At 34.1% G+C, this 16,633-nt stretch overlaps 1 protein-coding gene, 1 long non-coding RNA gene and 1 pseudogene across 24 annotated transcripts; 1 reads left to right on the top strand and 2 right to left on the bottom strand.

Annotated features, from left to right (window-relative positions):
- Positions 1 to 780, bottom strand: part of LOC124885793 — a 66,919-nt pseudogene extending 66,139 nt beyond the window's left edge.
- A 3,003-nt stretch (positions 781 to 3,783) lies between these two features.
- On the top strand, positions 3,784 to 6,404 carry LOC124900057. Its single transcript, XR_007057653.1, has 3 exons — positions 3,784 to 3,904; positions 4,673 to 4,749; positions 4,862 to 6,404. It is a non-coding gene; the product is annotated as an uncharacterized LOC124900057 (long non-coding RNA).
- Positions 6,405 to 6,497: 93 nt separating this feature from the next.
- On the bottom strand, positions 6,498 to 16,633 carry LOC107878130 (pentatricopeptide repeat-containing protein At5g65560; the record flags this gene model as incomplete). 23 transcript variants are annotated; one of them, XM_047415254.1, is given in 6 exon segments in its annotated part: positions 6,498 to 6,866; positions 6,987 to 7,020; positions 7,284 to 7,360; positions 10,203 to 10,276; positions 11,111 to 13,602; positions 13,718 to 16,633. In XM_047415254.1, a coding segment is annotated over 1 exon segment (2,742 nt). In that variant the 3' UTR covers positions 6,498 to 6,866; positions 6,987 to 7,020; positions 7,284 to 7,360; positions 10,203 to 10,276; positions 11,111 to 13,602; positions 13,718 to 13,781.

The raw sequence follows: 16,633 nt of genomic DNA, 5'->3' as shown, positions 1-16,633 counted from the left end.
CTAGGAATGTTAAAGGTTGAACTGATGACGTTCAAATTCTGATAAACGAACTACTACTGGAAAAGCAGTTTTTTTATCATCAACTATTGCCTTAAACTACTTTTCAAAGCCATAAAAAATAAACACAAAATTAACAACATCAAAGGAAAATGAACAAATTACTGGGAAAACGGCTTTGTTGTCCTCAATGACATTGCCTTAAACTGCTTGAACTAACACCTTCATCATTTCCCACCAATTCAAAATTAATAAAACCTTTTGTAAAATCTCAATTCCTTAGACCTCACCTTCCGATCACTTCCAGAACCTTCAAAATACTTCCTATTCAAAATCACTCTGTAAAAAATACACGATTCTAAGAAACCCTTGCTTCACTTGTTCTAATATACTGACTAAGGTATAACTAACTGATCCGGAAAGCCATAAAAAATAGAGACAAAACCAACAGAGAAAAAGTAACAGGCACTGGGAAAGCAGCTTTACTGTATCAACTATTGCCTTAAATTGCTTTTCGCCAAAAAAATGAGCATAAAATTAACAAATTCAACATAGTAAAACAAACAAATTATTAGAAAGGCAGTTGTACTGTCATCAACTATCGCCCTATACTGCTCAATGAAAACTTTCACCATTTCCAACCAATTCAAGATCAACGAAACCATTAAAAACCTTGCATAAAAGCTCAATTCTTTAAACCTCACATTCCAATCATTTTACCAAAAAAATAATTGTACTGTCATCAACTATCGCCCTATACTGCTCAATGAAAGCTTTCACCATTTCCAACTAATTCAAGATCAACGAAACCATTAAAAACCTTACCTAAAAGCTCAATTCCTTAAACCTCACATTCCAGTCATTTCTAGAACCTTCAAAATACTTTCGATTCAAAATAGCTTTATAAAAAATAAACGATTCTAGCAAAACCTCACTTCACTTGTCTTCATTTATATACTGACTAAAGTATAACAGACCAATTGATGAAGCCCTCACAAGGTATGTCTCTAATTTATTCATCTACTTTATCAACTTTGATTGTTCCATATGCAAAAAATGCATTATTAAATACATAATTATGTTGTTTAGATCTATAATTGGAAATTGAAGTTTTCAATTGTTGGTAGTTCAAGCATTAACTCCCAATTAAAATATATATTTATAGGAAAAAAATTATAAACGGATTATGAAGATGAAGAAACTAATAAAGTAGAGAAACGTATCTGTGAGCATACTGATAAGGATTAAACCAAGCGCTGAACACAATTGAGAAGATAATCCTCTTTATATTCAAGTAAAAATGTCTTCTAGAAATGTCCTTTTTTTTGTTGATTTTTTTGTATCTGTGGTTGAAATGAAAGACAAATGGGTGGATGTTGTGGAAGAGTAATGTGGAAATATCATTATATTTTGGAATGTTGCAGAAATAGTTGTACAATACCCATATTACCCTTAATTATGAAAGGACTAAAGTACCCCTGGTCGTCCCTTGCTTCACTTTTCTTTATAGTAGTTATTATTATTATTATTATTATTATTATTATTATTATTATTATTATTATTAATTATTTTTTTACTATTACTATTACTACTATTATTATTACTATTACTTTTTTTTTACTATTACTATTACTACTATTATTTTTTTCCTACTAATATATAAGTAAAAGTTTGATAATACTGCTAATTTGTCTTTTAGTAGTACCATAAGTGAAGGTTGGGGTGACTATCAAGGGTATTTCAGTGATTTTAGTCACCCCAACCTTCACTTCTATATAGTAGTAAATAAAATGGTTACACATGCATATGATTTTTTCTTATATTTATTAGTTTTGTCCTCATTTTTATGGTGCAATAAAATAGTTACATATGCATATTGCTTTTTCCTTATATTTATTAGTTTTGTCCTCATGTATTATTTTAATAATATTTTTATTTAGACCTTTGTAATTGAATTATACATGGTAGTATTTTTTTATAAATATCTTTTTGTTCCTTATTAAATGATTACCAAGGGTTTTTCGATATATATAAGTGAAGGTTGGGGTGACTACCAAGGGTATTTCGGTAATTTTAGTCACCCCAACCTTCACTTATATATATTAGTAAATAAAATGGTTACATATGCATATGATTTTTTTATATATTTATTAATTTTGTTATCATTTTTATGGTGCAATAAAATGGTTGCACATGCATATTGTTTTTTTCTTATTTTTATTAGTTTTGTCTTCATGTATTATTTTAATATTATTTTTATTTAGACCTTTGTAATTGAATTATACATGGTAGTATTTTCTTATAAATATCCTTTTTGTTCCTTATTAAATGACTATCAAGGATATTTCGATAATTTTAGGATGTAATAAAATGGTTACACATGCATATTATTTTTTCCTTATAATTATTAGTTTTTTCCTCATTTTTATAGTACAATAATATGGTTACACATGCATATTATTTTTTTCTTATATTTATTAGTTTTGTCCTTATTTATTATTTTACTAATATTTTTATTTAAACCTTTGTAATTGAATTATACATGATAGTAATTTTTTATAAATATCTTTTTGTTCCTTATTAAATGACTATCAAGGGTATTTTGGTAATTTTAGGGTGCAATAAAATGGTTACACGTGTATATTACTTTTTCCTTATATTTGTTAGTTTTGTCCTCATTTTTATAGTGCAATAAAATGATTACATATGCATATTGCTTTTTTCTTATATTTATTAGTTTTGTCATTATGTATTATTTTTACTAATATTTTTATTTAGACCTTTGTAATTGAATTATACATAATAGTATTTTTTTATAAATATCTTTTTTGTTCCTTAATAAATGACTATCAAGGATATTTCGATAATTTTAGGATGCAATAAAATAGTTGCACATACATATTACTTTTTCTTATATTTATTAGTTTTGTCGCTATTTATTATTTTAATAATATTTTTATTTAAACACTTGTAATTGAATTATATATGATAGTAATTTTTTTATAAATATCTTTTTGTTCCTTATTAAATGACTATCAAGGGTATTTCGATAATTTTAGGGTGCAATAAAATGGATGCACATGCATATTACTTTTTACTTATATTTGTTAGTTTTGTCCTCATTTTTGTAGTGCAATAAAATGTTTACATATGCATATTATTTTTTCTTATATTTATTAGTTTTGTCTTTATGTATTATTTTAATAATATTTTTATTTAGACATTTGCAATTGAATTATACATGATAATATTTTTTTATAAATATCTTTTTGTTCCTTATTAAATTACTATCAAGGGTATTTTGATAATTTTATGATGCAATAAATATTTCGGAATCGATGTATGTATCCACAACCTATATATTTAAAACTTTCAAATGAGACGTGCATCATATATTTTTGGAGGAATGTCCAAACGAAAGACACGTTGCCAACTGTAGTTGCAACAATCTAGCTAGATTTTATCCACTTATATAATCATTTTTGTATTGGTTGGACCAATCTAGCAAGCTCAATTTTATTCCACACTGAATGTATATTTTATGTTAACATCGGTTCTTTGTACTGCATTTCTTTTCTTTTACTCCTATACTAAACAATTACAAGAAGTAGAAAATAATTTTCCCCAAAGTTAAATCTCTTTTACAAATTAATGTTGTCAAAATGCCCTTACCTTGCACGGACACGAATATCTAAGTCATTCTACTATTTAAGTTATATTCAATTTTTCTTCGCACTATTTAACTTATAGCCCATATTTAAGTTATATTAAAAGAAATTCAAATTTTTTAACTTATAGCCCATATTCGCAAACTTCAAGACCAAAAATTGTTGCTCCTTCTCATCTTCTTCTCCTCCTTATTGTTGTAAAATCAAAGTTCAATCTCATCTGACAACTCATGTTCATGGTATGTGCTTTTTAATTTATTATATCAGGACGAAGGCTATCGGATATATACCCATGGATACACGATGACAAAGTGACTCTTAGACTCATAAATATTAATTTTCCAATTAAACTTGTCCATTATACAATGAAATGTATTACGAATTATACGTATTAGAGTTTGCACTCAAAACTTCAGAGTTCAGACATACGAGTCCAGATTTTGGAATTTGTCAAAATTGCTTATAAAGTTTATGTCAAATTGTCTGACAAGCCCAACTTTAATCTCGTATATATCTAAAGTGGATAAACTTATAAACTATGCTTGAAAAGGAATTAAGGAAACATAAGTACATATTGATGAGAGCCTGAGCAATTAATGGTCCTTAATTTACAGTGTGTAGAACAAATAAAAGGAAATATAGTAGTCTGATTATGAAGAAACTAGTATTATTGACTATAAATGAAGAGAGGTATCAACATCAGAGTTCCCCAATTTACGCTTTGGACTAAAACCTGACCAAAACTTTTGTGTTTTCGTAACTCTAAGACCTGTTTGATTGTTGTTGCTATTATTCAAGCTGAGCCCAAGTGAAAGATTATGATCTTTTTCATATGTCCTGGATGGAAAAATTACCCGTTGATCGCGTTGTAATCCTTGATTAGATGAAGGTACATAATTCTTGTTTGAAATCTTGATCACCACCTGAGGCTCTGGGAACAATTTTAGTGTCTTGTCTTCTCGTTGTTCTCTTGCTCTTTCTAACTGTCTGAATCTTTCTTGTAACAGTGCAATGGATGGACCTGCAACATTGGCATCGTTATTATTATTCGGCCTTCCCATCGATTGATTTTAGGAAAGAAAATGTAAGAACTGGTGTTGATTTTTGCTTATTTTTGAAGGCTTAACTTTTTGCATGTGTGTATATATATAGGAGAATTTGTAGCTAAGTTGTTGGCTCGGCTATTGAAATTTCAGTCGTGACGTATTATAACGGAGGCAATCGGGCGACTAAGGAAGAAAATCCAAGAAGATCTGCCACAATTGATTATGTTATAAGGTTGTTTTGATGTGTGTTGAAGGCATGCAGGAGGACTTTTTTAGAAGAGGAAAATGGTGAGGGGAAAATGTACAAAATATGATGGATGTTAGTATTTGGAGGAGAGTGTTTGAAGGATCAAAGGGTTAGGTATTGTTACGTCTGTTTGTTTTTTTAAAATATGTGTTTGTTTTTTTATAATATGTTTTTTTTGTTTGAGGCATTTGTTAGTTTTATTATTTCTTTGACTTATAACTTCAACATCCATAATTATTTGTGTGATGAGGAGGTCACGAGTTTAAGCTGTGTAAAGAGCCCCTTGCAGAAATGTTAGGTAAGGCTACGTACAATAAACCCTTGTGATTCGATCCTTCTCTGAACTCTGTACATAGCGAGAGCTTTAATGCACCTGACTGCCGTTTTATTGTAATGGAGAACGCCATGAACTAAAGACAACTTTTGTAGTGGTTAAATAGAGTTTTGTTTTGTTGGTGTGAATGAACCTTCTCTTTTTTCTGATGATTGTGGGGAGAATCCAACCAAACATACAGTAGTATTACTTCCCAGAAATTCAGAGAACCAATAGCACATGAATGTTCAGTTGAAGAACCGTCTTTTTTCTTCCACTTTGGGGTGTATTTTCTCCGAGAACAAATGAGTTTCTTACTTGTTTTTTTTTTAGCATTTGTTAAGAAAGAATATATTTTCTCAAAAATATTTATATGTAATCTAGCAAAACACTATAAGGATGAAAAGTGGGACCTCCAAAATGAGATGGTCCAGGTGGGGGTTAGGGGCATTGGGAATGTAAACTATGAATTATGAATGTAAAATATGACTTATGAAACTCGTTTTCCCTACTTTCATGAAGTCATTTCCTCACTTTTAAGGAATATATTTTTCCTAGAGAATATTTTCTGAAAAAATTATCTAACCAAACTTGAGAAAATTAGAAAACATTTTTTGAAAGAATGTTTCCTTCCGCACCAAAGACAACCTAAATATTAGTTGGCGGAGTTGCATAGAGCAGAGATAGATGCCAAGAATTTTGCCAAGAACGTTCAAGAGTATTTAAGTTTACACGTGTATGAAATGTAATACTTATAGTGATCGTATAATTTTTTGGCCAAGAATATTCATCTGTCTGCCAGCCATACCTCAAACTCAATCCAGACACTTGTACAAATAAGAGGTAAAAGATATCAAGCGAAATAAGTCAAAGTACATGCAAATTAACTTAAACATCCCCACTATAAAAAATATACTTATCAAAACACATGCAGCATTGAGAGTAGCAGCAGTGTCCAAGGTCTCAATATTGTTCAGTTGATCTTTTCCTTACTCTTGTTAACTACCATGTTTTTGTTTCTTGAAATTTAAAATAAAGGGAAAATATGGTTGCCGTTGCATTCGCGATAAGATACTTTATCAATATTTTTGCCTTCATCTTCCTGGCTTCTTCTAGATAATAAAATACTCTCCGCTCTTGATGCATACAGCAGTATTAAATAAATTTAAAGCACTGGTGGATATGTCATTGAAAATTGACATGCCTCCAAATACAAGAGTATAAAATTCACGAAAATCTCATTCAGTATAGACATTATATTCATCATCTGTCATGGCAATTATATAAGACAAGATTGGGATGCATGATTTGGATCTCTTTTAGAGACCCATTCTATTGGTACTATTTAAGAAAGTAACATGAGCTCCACTTTCTCATTTTTTGGCTCATTCTGTTTACATCAGTGTAATGTAATCCTACAACTGGGGTCTCGGGAGGGAGGTGTGTACGCATACCTTATCGCTACCTTGTGAAGGTAAAGAGGTTGTTTTCAAAAGACACTCGGCGCACTCTCTTTACACTATTCTCAAATACTTGCTTCTCTTGAATGCTGAATGAGTAGATTGAATGTAACCGAGACTGATGATCATAAGCAGCTATTCATCAAAGTGCGTGCAAGTTAACCCAGACAAGCATCGTTATCAAAATAAATAATTAAATAAATAAATAAATTAAACACAGCCCCAAAAAAAAAGTTGTGTGAAGAATCTTGTTACCTGCAATTATTACTGAATCAAGTACTACAACATCCTGCTCAACAATGAAACATGAATACAATGATGCAAAGTAAATCATCATCAATTGCCAAAGATTTCTGAAGCATTCAACTCAGAAGTAAGAGCTATGTACATAAACTGCTTTGTTACACCTACATGCTAATTCCAAAAATGGGATTACACTCTACTTTAATTAAATGAATCTTGTGTTTGAGAAGAAAAAAACAGACGAATAAATGAAACCTTTTGGCTAGGGTGTATGTGATAAAAAATCAATACGACTGCTCTACTCAATACCTTCAGGTTTTATTCCTACTTTGCTGAAAATGTAAAATGCCATCAGCAGGTGAGAATTGACAACTATCGAAATGGTCCTGCAAGAGAGCAAAAAGAAGAAAGTTGAAAACAGATTAATTTTCATCGGAACACCAAAAGTTCTACATTAAAGCAAAAAAGGATGAGGACAGAAAGGGACCTAGCCCTCACATGTACAAATCGACAGCGCAAATTGAAGCACTCATTCATTTCATTTTTACCTTCACAACTCTTTCTCCCTTCCCCATTTTCATGAGCACAGTACAAGTTTTTGGACCAGTGAAAAGCACAGGGGGGCATCCTTAAGAATATCAAGAGGTCCCTAGATGTCTATATGTAAAAAGTTACCTAGTTTATTTCCTTAATCCATGCTAGGTTCCAGTTTAATTGGGCAAAACATATACAGAATTGCATAGACAGGTAAGACAATGTACAGTGGATGTTAATCATTTCCCATAGACAACAACTTACATCTCTTTCCCCTTCACATTCCAACTACCAAAAATATCACTTTCTTCTCATCAAAAATTCATGTCTATACAGCTAAGGAAATCAAAGTAGGAGGAGCATTGAAGCACCAGGATAGAAATGAAAAATCGAAAAACAAGATAAGTAGAACAAAAGGCTTCAGAGAAGAAGAGAGTGTGCACACTGGTTACGTTTTTGTTATTGTACTCTACTTTTCGATACCACTTCTATATATATGGGGGCTTCACTTTTACATCAATAAAACTTGATTTTCTTAGAATTTCTAGATTTCCACAAGAAAATTAGTTTTAGGCTCATACTTCCTAATTTTCTCCCATATTACAAAGAAAAGGTAAATAAAGATGTCCCTCCTTTTCTTGTGGTAACAAACAGAAGGAATGTGCCCGTTAGGGTCAACTTGATTCTGACTTCATTTTTAGGCTGGTAGAAGTTTGAAAAAAAATAAAACTCTGCGATTTGATTTTAGGCTTGGTTCATCCCATACTGAGCCAAGCTTCTGTCTGTAGAAGTGTGTCAGGCAACCCACCCTGATTTTGGCTTTTCAACTAGTTGAGACCCCTTTAATGCAAACAATAACAAGTTTAGTTGCTCGGAGTTGTAAGTGTGAAGTTATAAAACAATTTACAATATCCACAATGGTGCCAAAGGACCATATGCTTTTTTCCTTCTTAGAGATGATAAACAAATGCAACATTAAATAGCTAATGACTAATGACTGCCTAGATTGCAGGCCAAGAGATGGAAAATAGGGATGAAAACTGAAAAGTGTGTGTGAGAACTACTGGAAGAACAAAGAAAAATAACAAAGAGATTAGAGAGAAATAAAAATAGCAGTGTTGTTAAAGGCCAGTGTTTCATCACTTAAAAGAAAAGGATTATGTTTTACGTGACGCCATACACTTCAGAGAACATGCAACACGGAAATCAAAATGAGTAGCAGTCAGTTCTTTGAATCTCAACTTTGAAGATTTTGACTAAGTTGGCATCATTGTACATTAGAAGCTGAAATTGATTATTTCAATGGCAACACATACATGTTTCGTACTTTTTAATTTTCCGTAAATTGTGCACTTCACATTGCTTCTTGCCTACCACTTCAAGCCTCATAAACCTTGTAGCTCTTTTGCATTTTTCGCTTTAGAAAACACTAGAAAATATTCCACGGACTCAGATTCACAAAAATTAAGACAAAGTCGAGAAAGACGTACAATGGTTCCACAAACTCACTTCACTAAACGTTCCATACCATTTCATGTCAGGAATAGCTAATAAGCTACTTGGAAAACTTGACGAATACTAAAAAAGAGTACATAAAACCTCCTTTTTACTACCGGAGTTTTTAAATTTTATTTAGTTTTACCAGAATGGAGTGTCACAATTATACAGTTATTCTTTACATTTCGAGTTGAATGTTATGTTTACAGTTTAAGATGAGTAGACCCAATGACCAATGTTCACTTTCCAATGGCAAAACAACAACATACCCGGTGTAATTCCAATCCCACCAGTGGGATATAGAGAGGCTGGGGTGTATGCAGACCTTACCCCTACCTTATGTGGGGTAGAGAGGTTGTTTCCGATAGGAAAAATGTGTTCCAGAACACTTTCCAACAGCAAATAACTATTTATACCATGTCATAGAAGAACTCATAGGTCTCACTTTTTTTACAATTCCAAAACACATGCATCTAGCATAGTACACTTCCAACAAGTCACCAACTAAAAATTCTAAAATACCCCCCTTGGTTCATGTTATAGCACTTTACAGTTAAGTTAGGACTCTAATGGAGAGCTAGAGAAAATTAATTGCATAAACTAACTATACCGATCTTAGCTACATTTATGACAAATGCACAAAGCATTTTAAAACTCCCAGAAACAGACGTCTTCCCTTATATAGACATAAAATATAGAGGTAACAAGTTTTCATACTAAGATCCACTCCACTCTTCCTTACAAACTACTCCCTCCGTTCCGTTTTACTTGTCCCTTGTTGACTCGACACTCCCTTAAAGAAACTATTTATTAGAGGCTTTAACAACAACAACAACAACAACAACAAACCCAGTGTATTCCCACCTAGTGGGGTCTGGGGGGTAAGATGTACGCAGTCCATACCTCTACCTCTAAAGAAGTAGAAAGGCTGTTTCCGATAAACCCCCGGCTCAAGGCACGAGATACCACACAAACACATAGTAAAGCACAGAAGCAGATTACATAACATAAATTTTATCAGAGGCTTTGTTTTTACTAAATTATCCTTATTAATTATGCTTTGGAAATCTAAGTTTGATTACAGGTACTTTATGTAACTCCTTAATGATAAGGGTAATATTGAAAGAAAGTAATAATCTCTCTTGATTTGTTAAAATGGACAAATAAAAAGGAACAGAGGGTGCATAGGTCAGTTACTCAAGTGATAGCGTGGCCACTTCCACCATCTGCTTCTCTTGGTCAATGCTATTCATCTATTGCTCCAATATGAACTACCACATCCACAAGTGAGACAGAGAAATTCATTAGAATCCATTCTGAAGCTTTGGCCTCCACCCCCACCCCCCTTATACAAACCAAAAGATTTAGAAAGGAAGGAATAAATAAATATTGAAATCATTATTTTCTCCCTTAACACACAAAAATTTAATCAAAGAAAAGCAATTTCTTAGCACTTCTTCAATGTCAAAGCTAGAAGTTTCAGAAGAGATCTTTTGCTTTTGTCTTTACCTTGAAAAACATTTGATCCACAAACCCAAAGTAACTTTGCTATTTATTTTTTAATAAAGATGGCCTCCTGTCAGCTTGTGCGTACATCAACTAATTCACTAGGAACCTACTACACCCCACAAGTCAGATACAAGATAATTTTAACTTTGACCACCAAGGCAGCAGATGGGAAGAATTCATTCCCAGCTGCAATACAAAGTACAAACCTTAACCTCGGTTGCCAAAGTTGCCACTCCAACTTTTCAGGTGCAACTGGATGGATAGCTTATTTTGAGATCCCCATTGAAGCCACTACCTAAGTTCATAATTTTGGGAAGTTTAGCCACTTAAGAGTGGAGTTGCAAAAATTCATGTCTGAAGTTCCAAATGTTGTCTAAAGTTAGGCATATTGCTCGTGGTTTCCGATACATGCATCGAAAGTGTGGCTTGTCAAGACCAAACTTCAATCATGTATATCTGAAGTTCGAACTAGCAATATCTCAAGTTTCGACATATTGGTTCAAAACTGGAAGTAGTTTTTCTGAAATCTGAACTATCAAATTTCATCCCTGCCAGTGTTTCCAAACTTTTCCAACATCCACTTGATTGTAACTTACTTTTCATATGTGAAATTCCAAGCTCACTTCTTCAAGCCTGCAAAAAGGTGATTTTTAGATGGGTATTTTAATTTAATACCAGATATCTTGTATACATAGGAGTTGATGGATTATTTTTTAATGGTTTTAATAGGCTTTGAGTCAAACATCATACTTCAATTGATGTACAATAGATTCAAAACACACTATTGTACAACAACTAAGAAGAAGGAAAGGCGGCGGAGCGTCCAAGTAGGCTGCTCCACGAACTAGTAGAATCGCTTCTTCTACTTTTGGAATCATTTCAACCCAAACCATTAAACCAACACATAACCATCTGCATATTAAAGGAAAATGATTCAATCTAGAACGCTCTATCATCTACGGTTTTACACAGTTAAATTTCCAACTTTTCACACTTCAATCTAGTGAAGGTTCAAAATAGATTGATCTTCCTCACAACCCCAACAAAAACATACACGGTATAATCATACAAGCAGGTCTAGGATATGCAGACTTAACCCTACCTTGGGGGTTACAAAGGTTGTTTCCGAAAGGCTATCAGCTCAAGGAAAAAAAATCAAAGCAGGTCGAAGAAAGAACTAATAGGAATGAACAAGATAAGAAAACATTATAGAGAACATGTCAAAGCGTTCTGAATTATTTTATTTTATTTTTTAAAAAGAGAAGCATAACTACAACAAAATAATACAATGTCGAAGTGCAATAAACCAACAGGTAATGACAGACATAGAAGGACAAGAAACTCGTTGACTAGTATGGAAAGAAAAGCAAGACAATGCTCTAATACCTACTAACCTTCCACCCTAATTTGTATCCTCCACAACCTCCTACCTAGGGTAATGTCCTAGGTAAGTTGAAACTGCGTCATGTCCTATCTAATCAACTCTTGCCACTACTTTTTCGGCCTATCTCTACCTCATCTAAAACCATCCACAGACAACCTCTCACACCTTCACACGGCGCATCCATGCGCATCTCCTCAACACATGCTCGAACCATCTTAGCTTTGCTTCCCGCATCTTGTCCTCCACTAAGGTCACTCTCACCTTGTCCGGATATCTTCACTTCTAATCCTATCCCACCTAGTATGGCCACACATCCATCCAGGATCCTCATCTCCGCAACTTTCATCTTTGCAATTTGAGATTTCTTGTTTGGCCATGACTCCACCCAATACAGCATAGTAGGTCTAACCACCACTCAATAGAACCTACCTTTAAGTTTTGGTGGTACCTTCTTATCACACCAGATTCCAAAGAAATCCTTCACTTCATCCGCCCAGCATCAACCTCCACCAGATTGATAAATAGGAATGGATTTCTCCAAAATCATCTTATTTGAGCCTCTCTTAAGGGGTGATAATTATGTGGAATAGGGTTAACAGACACAAGAAAGGAATCTTTGAAGATTCCCGCACTGCAATAAAAAGCTAAATGTAAGTGTTGGAGACTACACTTTGAAGGAGCTTTACTGAGCCATGTAAAACAAATGTAGCTATCCCATTTCAGCTGTAATTTTAAGAATTGCAGCCTATCTAATCTAGGTTTTAAATATTTGTAATTAAATGTTTGATAGCATTTATCTTCTACATGATCTGCAGTAAAATGGATTTAATACTGAACAAGCAAGCCTTATACTGCTTGATTCATTTCTCTCCACTACCTTCTTAGGAGTTATTAGTGGTGTAAATTGCTGAGATTCAACACTCAATCAAGCAACCAAAATAATCACTACAATTGAAATTTCTTCCTCTCAAAATGTTGTCGCTTTCCTTCTAAATGATTAGTTTGATACTAAAAACGTTGATAGTAAAAGTGAAAGGGAATGAGGTTGAGATTCAGCATTGTTCATAAATTCACAGTGAAAGTATCATATGTCGCCAAATATAATTAGGAATATGTCACCAAATATAATTAGTGTTTTATAGACATGGGAGAACACATTTCTTCTTCAGTTCTTTCCACTACATTGAGCATGAAACAGGGTGATTATCTTTTTCTTATATCATGCTTCACTTACACTTCATTAAAAAGCATGAGTGTGGAGGGGTGGGGAAGAAATTCATATACCATTTTCCTTTTCACTGTCTAGGTGATCAACCATCAGTAGAATAACGGTGAACCCTGAATCGAGGATTGCAAAAGACAACCACCTATTCCAATTATTTATATCAAGAGGTTAATATGAAAATACTAACATGTTGGGATACATGACGAACAGACTTTGATAATCTTTAAAGCTATGAATTCTAAATGAACTATCTTCTTTTTTTTTCTATGCTTGATGACCAAGTCTCAGAGATTCCTAAAGTATGAGGTAGGTACTAAAGAATAAACTTAATTTCTCGCTACTAAGAAAACTTGAGCAAAGAAAGAAAAAAAAGGTTTTAAAGTCGATCTCACGCATCTTGTTCATTTGACCTGTAAAAGGTCAGCTCCTTCAACATGAAGCTCCGCGACAACTCAGCTTACCCGCATTCGAAACTGCTTCTGAAACAGAAGATATTTCTCTACTTAGCTTAGCTTTATCTTCGAACGAGCTTCAGAGAGAGTAGTTGAAGAAACCATAGATGAGAGGCAATTGTAAGATTAGAAATCAACTCACTCATTTCTGCTTGGTGGAGCTTCAGACCAACTGCATCTCAAAAAAATCATTTGACTCGTCGCATTTAACCATCTAATTTCGACAATTCTCTTGCCAATATGACATATGTCTGGAAACTAATATTGCAGCTCTTGGATTCCATGACATGAAGAAGTTTCATGCACAATTCAGATTCTCTCTCCTTGAGTAAACCATCAATCAGGATGGTCCAAACAATCTCATCATTGTTCCACTGTTTCCCAAGCATGTTTTCAAATAGCTCTTCAACTTCTTTTAGTCGTCTTCTTTTACAGAGAGCGCAAATGAGTGATTGATAAATTGACAGAGGAGGTTGAAAACCTTGTTGAATCAATGAATCAAATATTTCCAAAGCGGCATCCACTTTTAAATTGTTGCAATAAGAAACTAAAAGAGAGCAATATGCTGCAGTAGTAGGACTGAAGCCTTTCTCCCTCATATGTTCAATCAACTGCTCTGCTTCATAAGTTTTACCTTCACTATACATACCAAGAATTAAAGTGCAATATGTGCCTGCATTTGGCTCACAACCAATTTCTGACATTCTATCTAGTAGCGTACATAACAGTTCAATAGTAACATCCTTCTTGCTAGCTGTGCTACTATACACTGTTTCATGCTTGACAGAAACCTTCCGCGAAATCAACTGATGCTCCTTTTGCAATCCTTTCAACAACACACTAAAGGTTCTATAATTTGGTTGACAACCCTTATCAACCATCTGACGAAGAAGTAAAAGTGCATGATCTAGTCTACCTAATGCTACAAACCCATCAATTAGTGAAGTATAAGTCACATAATCAGGAGCTAATCCTTTTTTCTCCATTTCTCTGAGTAAGCTCTCCGCCTTATCAGCCTGGCCTTCAAGACATAAACCATATATCAGTGAACTGTAAGTATACAGGTTTGGCATGCAATTTTTTCTCTTCATATCATGGAAAATTTTAAATGCAAGATGAGTCCCACCATTCCTACAAAGACCATCAATCAAAGTTGAGTAGGTGATAACATTTGGGAGCAGTCCACTTAATGACATCTTATTACATAGTCTCTCTGCTTCCAAAAGCCTGTTCTTTTTGGACAAACCATTAATGATGGCATTGTAAGTTTCAACGCCTGGACTGCAACCACTCTCCTCCATCCGTTCAAGTAATGCAAGTGCATCATCCACTTTCTCTTCCTTGGAGAGACCATCAATTAAAGCTGTATAGTTTACCTGGTTTGGGCCTAAACCATGCTTTATCATTTCCTGGAAGAGAACTAAAGCTGAATCAAGCTTGCCCCACTTGCAGAAACCAGAAATAAGTTCTGCATAAGTCCATTCATCAGCTTTACATCCATTATTCTTCATCAAATCCAGCAGTCTCATAGCATTGTTGAGAAAGCCCCGTTTAAGGTAGCCATTAATGAGGGTATTATAAGTTATCACTGTTGGACCCGGACCCACCTTTAGCATTTCACTGAATAGAACCATTGCCCTTTCAATATTCCCAACCAAGCATAATCCATGGATCAGTGCATTGCAAGTTACAGTGTTGGGTTTGTATCCATGTGCGTCAATCCAGTGGAAAATATTAAAAGCTCTATCTATTTTTTTTGCTCCACATAATTCAGTTATCAATATATTGAATGTAACCATAGTTGGGCGCAAACCTTTTCTCAGCATGTTGTGGTACAATCCAATTGACACTTCAAAGAGTCCAGCTTGAGACAGTCGACCAATTAGAGCTGTATATGTCCAGACATTCGGTTCACATCCCCTCTTTCTCATGCTCACTACAAGATCAACAGCCTCCTTCTCACGTCCAACATCACACAAGGAACGAATTGGAACTGTGTACGTATACACAGTGGGTTCAATACCTTTCTCAATCATCTCGTCAAGCATGTCCATAGCCTCATCCACCCTCCCATCCGTGCAAAGTCCATTTATAAGAGTAGTATAAGGTGCTGCATTCAGATCAACTCCATCCTGAACCATCTGATCAAACACCACAAATGCTGCATCCAAGTCCCTGTTCCTACAATGCCCCAGAATCAGAGATGTATATGTAAACACATTGGGACTCAATTCGTGCTGATAAATATGACTCATTATCAACTTGGCATCCTCAACTTTCCCTTTCTTGCACAATATGTTTATCATAGTGTTAAAAGTCAATAAACTCGGGTCGATTCCACTACTCATGATTTCTTGGTAAACACTCTTAGCTACCTCAACCATCTCAAACTTACCCAATTGAATCAACAAAGTATTAAAGCTATACAAGCTATACCCAAGACCTTTTCTTCTAAGTTCACTTAAATACTCAATAACCCACTTCATTTCACCCTCATTTCTACAAGCTTTAATCATCAAGATCCTCACATGATCAGCAGGAGCAAATTTCTTATCAAAAACAAGTCTATTCAACATGGAAACATAACAGTTCATATCATGTTTGTAAAAATGCCTCTTCGAAACCCAATAAAAGAACTGCAATACAACTTCAGCATTTTCATGGATCTCAATTAGTTTCGCCACGTGACTGGGTCTCAATGTTGAGCTCAATGACTTTAGCTCTGCACTTTTCTGCCATTGCACCACGGGATTGGACAAAATATCGGATACTTTAGAAACAACGAACAGAAGTTTATTGCCTTCTTGTGTTTTTAGACACTCAGATTGTTGGAAAAAATCGGGTTTCGATGAAAATTGAAGACGACCCAGATAAGTAAAACGGCTGAACTTGCTGCTGTAATGCGGATTTAATGAATAGAGGAATATTGGTTTGAGGGTGTTTACCATTTCGAATAACAACAGCGTGAAGAGTTCATGAAGATGTTGTGGGTATATGGCTTAGATGAAAATGGGGGAGTATAGTTGTTGATGTGTTGAGTAGTCATGGGCGAACCGTG

This window comes from Capsicum annuum, chromosome 7, assembly GCF_002878395.1.
Source record: "Capsicum annuum cultivar UCD-10X-F1 chromosome 7, UCD10Xv1.1, whole genome shotgun sequence".
Classification (NCBI taxonomy): Eukaryota; Viridiplantae; Streptophyta; class Magnoliopsida; order Solanales; family Solanaceae; genus Capsicum; species Capsicum annuum.
The sequence above is the reverse complement of the archived record's forward strand: the minus strand, read 5'-3'. Positions and strand labels throughout refer to the sequence as shown.